Consider the following 8,372-nt stretch of genomic DNA (forward strand, 5'->3'; position numbering starts at 1 on the left):
TCCAATTTTAAAATTCTAATATTTTTTAGCTGTGCATGCTTAGATTTACAAAACCATAGACTTAGAATTTACGGTTACATTTGGCCATTTAACGCCAAAAAACAAAGCCAAAAAACGTTTTCTATAGCTTTTTTTTATATATAATTTTGACAAATAAATACTAAATATTTTTTTTAATTTATGATGACACAGACAATGCTTTGTAGTAATCCTTTTATGTGATTTTTATTTATGTGTAGGCACGTTTTATGATTTTTTTTTATATAGGGAGATGTAAGGTTTTAGTTCAACTATTAAATTGACCCGAATAAATTAATAAGCCATGCATTGAGTAATCAATAAAAACACAATGTGAGGATACAAGACACATAGATTTACGTACTTATATTGTAATTTTATTTTTTCATTTTATTTATGAATGAATAAATCGTATGACTTCCATTGTAGTGTCACGGGTTCAAATCCTGGCTGAGGCTCTAAACCACTGAATTCGATTTATGTTTGAATCATAGATAACTAAAGACAAGTAATTGATTGAATTCAAGCGTTTGCGCCCGGTTAATGGCGATAGGCTCGCCGCGTACCTATTAGTGTCTAATTTAAGACCCATGTCTTAAATATAGTTGGCGAGTGGGTGTATTATGCACTATAGTATATCTCGCCCTGCCTTCGGGAATACAAGAGTGACAATATGTTACGTTACATTGATAACATCATCATCAGCCGTACGACGCCCACTGCTGGGTATAGGCCTCCCCCAAGGATCTCCACGACGATAATAAAATCTAATTCTATTAAAGTAAATTGGTTTTATATTATAATTTATTAACACATATTCTTCTTATCGTGTCGATGGCAAACGTCCACCGTGTCCACGTATCTCAGGACGTCCACCACCACATTATGATCATTTCGACGAACATCCGTCTTGCTTTTTTGTAATTGTTTTGTGGAGATATGATGTTATTGTCTTGTTTTTGTGTGTGACGCCCTTTTATAATAAACTATTTCTATTCTACTTATTCTTTTATTATCGTATTTATTCAATGAGGCAAAGTCACATACCTAAAAAGGAAATTCCGATACACATTCGTAATCTACATGCTACTCGCGGGAAACACACGGGGTTCCCAATAAACATAACATTGTTAAATCAATATACTTTCGGGGTAGGCAGACCCACAAGTTACGAAAACAACTTTCAGCCATTTTTATTTTTAAAGTCCCGACGCTTTCGGCACTTATATCAATACGGGTACGTGTATATAAACGCACAGCGTCCTAAGCGTGTTTGCAAATAGGTTTGACTGTCAGTACATGCGCCATTGTTGTAAGATGCATTTACTGACTAACAAAAACTACTGATATAATGATCTGACATAATTAATTTGTAATACCACGTCCCCCGAAAAGCCTCAGTATCAAAGGAACTGGGACTACCTTCGGGCCAAATCAGCTGTTGCGGACCTTATGGAGTTGTCGTCAGGGGCGGACTTGGCCAGATTGCGTGCGGCCCTCTGTCCCGAGTCCGGAGCTTGGCTTCACGCCCTGCCTTCGCCGCACGTGGGCACGCTCTTGGACGATAACACCCTGAGGATAGAAGTTGCCCTTCGGCTGGGGTGTAGAATGTGTGAGCCACATACATGCCGCTGTGGTAAGCCGGTTGGCTCTGATGGGCGGCACGGCCTCGCTTGCCTAAAGTGCGCGGGAAGACACCCCCGGCATCATGCGCTGAATGATGTCATCCGCCGTGCACTGGTTTCGATCGACGTACCATGCAAATTGGAACCGCCGGGTCTAAGCCTTACAGACGGTAAGAGGCCCGATGGGCTCACGCTCATACCCTGGGAGAGGGGGCGCGCTTTATTGTGGGACGCCACCTGTGCTTGCACGTTTGCAGCAACGCACCTGCTTCGTACTACTCGAACCGCAGGGGCAGCTGCCGAGTGGGCCGCTAGCCAAAAGCTGGCGAAATACGGGGACTTAACGCGGACCCACGATTTTGTCCCTTTTGCCGTCGAGACTTCGGGTGTGTGGTGCTCGGCGGCCAAGGATTTTATTCGTGTTTTGGGGAGGCGCTTGAGGGACCGCGGTAGTGACCCCCGCGCCAGCTCGTTCCTGGTTCAATAGGTTTCCTTGGCAATAGTGCGCGGTAACGCGGCCAGCATAATGGGCACCTTTGAACCGGGTACGAGATACCGGGGGCGGTATTTTAGACTGACTAGTATTTGTGTAATAATTTGAAATATCAATAGGTACGTCCCGCAAGTTGCCTAACTTTGTGTTTTGTCTAACTTTTTCTCCTCGTTAAAAATGAATGCAACATAAATCGTACTTTGGTCACTATTCCCTGAACCCTCTACACCTATTGAACTCAATTACACACATCAACACGCGATACCTACCTTATTAGGTTCTGTTATTCGTTCAAAACAGGGTCGCGCTTGGCCATAATTAGATCATTATAAAGATGGTAAGTGAGGAAGCCGTTTAGGAAGTAACGCTTATCTATCTAGCAAATGTCCATTCATTGTAGCTAAATTGTACTCAATCAAATAAATGTTCTCTAGTGTTGAGTTCCCTACTAAGGCACGACCTTCGAAGCTTGACTTGTTATGAAAGCCTTTAGGTATAAGAGTTAATTAGTAACACTTTACTCTTACAAATGTTAAGATTTTGTTGATTGCCCCCTCTTTTATTTGGTCTAGTTTTCTTCACTTCCGTAATTTCAAGTAAAGAACACAAATATCACGAGGACACACTGTCAGCAAGTTGGTTACTCAATGTAGTACTTTTCTCAAAGACAATATATAGATAATGTTGAAATTTAACGTCTCTTCTTCTATCGTGTGGGTTGTGAGGTAGATGACCAACTTCATCAACCCTGTTCCAAATCAGGGTTAGGTATTATTGAACCGCCAAAGGCCCCTGACGTAACTCCGGGACCGACGGCTTAACGTGCCCTCCGAAGCACGGAATCATCTTACTTTTTCGGACAATCAGGTGATTCAAGCCTGAAAAGTCCTTACCAAACAAAGGACAGTCTCACAAAGTGATTTCGACAATGTCCCCATCGGGTCCCCATTGTGTGTCCTATAAAGTTTGTATCTACTTATGCGCAATGTAGCGAATGGAAAACTCTATTTTACAAAAAGAAACGTATTATTCGTAAAAAAACTTTAATCAATCAAAATGTATACTTATCGTAATTACACTTAAAACACTTTAAATGGTAGGTACCTCCTAATACAAAAATATCTTTAGAATCTTTGGGAATAGGGCAGACATGCCAAAACTTTTTGAAGACACGGCGTGTATTATCACCTAAGTAAGTATATGACAACACTTGACTTTGTATGTAGGCAGTTCGATACAATTTTTATACACTTTTTTCGTATTATTAAGTCATTAAAGGTTATAAAGTCGAAATCAAACTCTAGTTATTGGTATTGAAATCGGAACGCTGCACAAATGCCGCGCCGCCGCCGCCCTGCGCGATCTATTTAAATTACAAAATTTCCTATAAATTCGAGTAAAACCTACTTCTCACTTTCATTTAATTTACTTTCCTCATCTTCTTTAAATATTAAAACATTACACGCCACGCACGATAATAGTTTACTTCGGCGATTTCAATGACGACCGCTGCGTGCTAAAACTAAACGCTCAAGCATACAGTTATCGCATTGCGCGGCCTCACAGGGCCGCAGACGGTCCGACGCTGCTATGAGCGTGCTCATACGAACGGAAGTAGGTAAATAACGCGCACAAGTATATGAAGTGACGGAGCACTGTTTTGGCTTCCAATTTTTTTACCCAGCCAGTTCAATAAATTAACAGTCAATAAACATATCTCGACCGATATTGCTTGGTAACCATAATGCCAATAGGTAACCAATAGACGCAGCGAAAGCTATCTAGTAGGACTATTGAGAATTTTGTTTTACTGGGAAGTCTACTGGGTACAAAATTCCCAGTGGTCTTACTAGTAAGTCTATCGGGAAATTCCCAGTAGTTCAACTGGTAAGACTACTCGGTAAGACTACTCGTTAAGACTACTGGGAATAGGGGGACAGATGTCGAACAGCTATCAGTCGAAGCCGATATAACTCGATAGCTCGATATAATTCGCGCGGGTTCTGTGCCGCGAGGGAAGGATCAAGTATGCATGACAGATCGGCAAGCAGGCTGATTGTCGTAGCCTAGCTTCCTCATATCCTTGGATACCATCGACAGCTGCAGTGTGATGCTGCCGTACGACTCCGTTCTTAGTACTGAAACAAATAGAAGCTAATCAAATAAGACCAATTTCAAAAACAACACTCTAAAATCACGCACTAGATTTGCTGCTTAGCAATAATGCCGCCAGATTGTACTGTGTCTTTCGTGTATATTTTGTGTAAATCTTGTTTTGTATATTGTGTGCAATAAAGTATATTTGTATTGTATTGTATTGTAGATTTGGATGTACTAAAACGACCCCACTCAGCATAGGCGAAGCAGGACACGACGGAGGGTCTAGACAATTAGCAAATATTCAATACAATACAATACAAAAACTATTTATTGCATAAAACATATTAAAAATACATTATTATAATTAGATAGGTAGTACAACAGGCGGCCTTATTGCTAAGGTAGCAATCTCTTCCAGGCAACCTTTAAGTATAGGCAATAAATTTAATAAAAAAACGTAGCGGGATAGACAGTGTGAAATAAAAAGTGTATAGTGTGTGTGTTAGTGTAGTGTATTTTTACAATCGTAATGACCCCGTGACCCCGTAGACCCCGTGAAAAACGGAATAACACTAGAGCGATGCAGCAGCTGAACGTGGACTATGTTTTTTATGCGTTCAGAGTCCATAGAAGCTATACATTTTTTTACTTAATTCTGACCGGTTTAACGGGTTACCTATCCATTCGTCATCTCCCTAGAGTTATCCCGTTTTCACAGGGTCCGGTTACCTAACCTGGAGATTTGACAAGTCCTGTTTTTTACAGAAGCGACTGCCTGCCTGACCTTGCAACCAGCGAAGAGGAAAGCAGCCCAATAGGCTAGGTCACGTACCTCCGAAACGCACTACTCGCGTGGGTTTCCTCACGATGTTGTTCTTCACCTTCGTTCGGTTTCGTTGTGGTATGACATGTACGATTTATGTCAAGATATGGTTCATATCAGATCACAAGGAGGTATGATATGATGCACTGCACATAGTGATGTGCTCTGTGCATCGTGACAGGACATTATCTTGTCGATATGACCGATTCGATAAGATGAAGTTTATCGCATCTTATTGTTAAAATTATATTTGCTTTATATGCTTTATATTTTATCAGGAATTTATTTTGTAGACTGTCTATATCGGTAATGTTCAAATCACTTGCTGTCATCATACAGTTCATCGTATTCATCTTCGGACTTTGTATTAAAAGAGGCTGATGTTCATTTATTCACATTTCTTGAGCATATACCGTACGTATATGTGTGCATTATGTACTCACTCACTCACTCACATACACTCTCGCAAAAGCACAAGCACACATGCATTCTATATTATTGTACAACATTCGCACACGTTTAAATTAAATTACTACTAATGACAAAAATTGCGGAGGAACATCATCGATTCCTATTGTACAGGTTTACACCTAGTTTAGGAATTGACCGATGGTCCAACTTTATGTTAGAATTAAGTACAACCTGTAATAAAATGCCATGTCAAAAATTTGTAACTGTTGTACATAAATAAATTATTTATTTATTTAAGAGAACAAATTGACGATGTCCTTAGAAAAGGTTTAACGCGATCTACTTTGAACAGGCGTGTGTGTATGAAACGATTGATGAAAAGGAGGAAGCAAGAGAAGTGTGTCAGGATCGAAGCAACTGGAATTCTATAGGCTCTGTTTACCCCGGTGGGAAAAAGGCGTGAATTTATGTATGTATAATCTACGTACTTAAAATGAAAATTCTTCAAAGTTTGTTTACTCATTATACCATTGCATGTAGGTATTGAAGTAGAACACTTAATTTGCATGTTAGATAGTCTAAACGACTGAATGAAAGCCTGTTTTTATCACAGACTCACGGCTAACCTCTGATAAACAACGCAATTTTTACGAGACTCTATTTGAATAGTTGTAAAGTTGTAATTAAGACTAATGAGCTCAGACCTCCCATAAATCAACTGGAGGATATTATTTACAATTACAGTTAGACATTTATAATTTTTGTATACAAAATGTTACCCATTACCTTTTTTTTTAACGTGACTTATTGTAGATTTGCCGCAGATGGCATTAACTACTTGGCCGGACAAATGGGGAGCGCTGAAGGCTCTCACCCGGTACAACGTTTAAGACAACAGGCCTGAGGGTGCCCAGTTGGGCGCGAACCTCGGCTCAGGGCGTCGTCTGAGAGGAAAAATATTTGAAAGAATTAATCGACCCTAGTGGGTCGATAGCGATAAGCGCTGAATGAGGGAAATCGTCGACCACGCCGGCGGGGTCGGTATCGGGGTCCTGAAGTGTTTGGTGTCGCGAGCTGATTAGCTGCCTCTATGGCTAGAGTAATCGGGTCGTCGGGATTGTATATTACGTCCTTCGGACGATGATACTTTTCAGTACCGTCCCTAAGCGAAATGTATTCGGAAGCCACAACAACCAGGGGCTTTAGGTTGTGCGGAGCAGAATCGAAAAAACGTTTGGAAGCTAATTTGAGCCATTGGGCAATAGTTGGCACACCTCAATACCCATTACCTCACCCCAGACAATCCATAGAAAAATCACATTCTTACTGTGTACCTTAGTTTTATTTCCGCGTAAATCTCGCCATCTGGACAACATACGTGGCACGCGACGCTACAAAACCGCGGGTTTTAAGCATTCCACGTTTATCTGTGGTCTATTAGTCGAGAGCCGTGTTTTTCGCGTGGCATAAATAAGACAACATACACTCACAACTTCCTAATTTGAGTAGTTAGAGGTACATCCATCGCAAGATGAAACAAGTACCGACACTTCATGGTGATTTAGTCTCCTAAATACATAAATAGAAACAAAATATACTCACAATAGTTCTCTTTCCCGCTAGCCAACATCTTAGGGTCAGCCAGTTCTGGGTGTCTGCCAGTGAGCCACGCTAGCCACTGGCCCAGCAGTGTAGCTGCTTGTGGACGGACCAGTGGGGCAGTTACTACCCTACTGCCTGTTGTGGGAGGCAGCAGAACTAAGGCATAGCCTCGCAGTGAGTCCCCACTGAGAGTGTTCTGTGCCCGCACTGTTATAACTACTTGAGGCCCTGTCAGATTGGAAATAACAATGATAAAGGAATACCCAAACACACACACATATGTACATCTGTTTTTTGTCTTTTTGTTATGGCATCTATCATAGAAATCATATTGGTTTCTTTTTTACTTTTCTAGACAATCTATTCCTGTATTTTAGTGTCAGCCTAGGAAGAACATGTGGTCTGGACAACTTAAACAACAGTTGCAATGAGTATTAAAGTCTTAGGATGGCTATTATGAGCTATATACAGGATACCAGCTACTAGGCAAGGCAATTTGTCCCTTTGGAAAGGACACAAAAAATAATTACTATGTGAAGTAGTAAAATCTTTTAATATAGGTAGAGGTTAAATATTAAATTATGCAAGAATGGATTAGTTTGAGCTTATATGATGATGATGATGTATATTCGTCTATACCGCTTTACGTAGTAATTGTTAAGTTTAGAAATGGTGAAACAAAGATAATATTTACTTACAACCTGATACATTGGTGGTGCCGAATACCATATCCAGGGGCATATTGAAAACTACTCTTTCGGGATCCTTTCCAGACTGCGCCATTTGACTAGTGCCTGATGTAAGTCCAGATATAGGATCCCAATCAGGTCCCCATACTGTTTCATACTGAATATACAACTTCTCATCAAATATCCCCGCTGGAAAAATCACATATTCTATCTGACCAGTGAAGGACACTAAAAACTTAGTTATTTCACTGTCTTTCATTGATAAATGCAAAAAATTAAATTAAAATCGCCACAAAAGATAACCGGTTACTTGACAGCAACAATCAAAACAAACGTCGTCATAGTAACAAGTATTGCCATATCAAAAAAGGAATAACCGTAACTTACTCGAAAAAAATAAAGAAATAAAAGTAAAAAGCGATAAAATTTTAAATAAAATATCAAAAATAATCAATACTTAGAGGCTACAAATTATATTGCAATAAATGGATTTTTTTAGTAAAGTCATAACATTGCATTATAACTAAAGTACGGTTATTATAACCAAAGACAATAGAATACAAGCTTCCGTCGTTCTACTTTATCGACATAGTACCAAATACCGTCAAAAG

At 40.0% G+C, this 8,372-nt stretch overlaps 1 protein-coding gene across 1 annotated transcript; it reads right to left on the reverse strand.

Annotated features, from left to right (window-relative positions):
* Positions 1 to 3,241: 3,241 nt before the first annotated feature.
* Positions 3,242 to 8,070, reverse strand: LOC126368987 (B9 domain-containing protein 1). The gene is made up of 3 exons (XM_050013267.1): positions 7,771 to 8,070; positions 7,073 to 7,300; positions 3,242 to 4,274 (listed from the first exon to the last, which is right to left on the reverse strand). The coding sequence occupies exons 1-3, from the start codon at positions 8,018 to 8,020 to the stop codon at positions 4,159 to 4,161; spliced, it is 594 nt and encodes a 197-aa protein (XP_049869224.1). The 5' UTR covers positions 8,021 to 8,070; the 3' UTR covers positions 3,242 to 4,158.
* Positions 8,071 to 8,372: the final 302 nt, after the last annotated feature.

This window comes from Pectinophora gossypiella, chromosome 8 (genome assembly GCF_024362695.1).
Source record: "Pectinophora gossypiella chromosome 8, ilPecGoss1.1, whole genome shotgun sequence".
Lineage (NCBI taxonomy): Eukaryota > Metazoa > Arthropoda > Insecta > Lepidoptera > Gelechiidae > Pectinophora > Pectinophora gossypiella.

Excerpts from the sequence above, each read along its gene's own strand:
- LOC126368987 (XM_050013267.1), bottom strand. The coding sequence starts at position 8,020 with ATGAAAGACAGTGAAATAACTAAGTTTTTAGTGTCCTTCACTGGTCAG. Across the intron at positions 7,301-7,770 it reads CACCACCAATGTATCAGGTT|GGCCTCAAGTAGTTATAACA; the intron begins GTAAGTAAATAT and ends CCAATCTGACAG. Across the intron at positions 4,275-7,072 it reads TAGCGGGAAAGAGAACTATT|TACTAAGAACGGAGTCGTAC; the intron begins GTGAGTATATTT and ends TATTTGTTTCAG.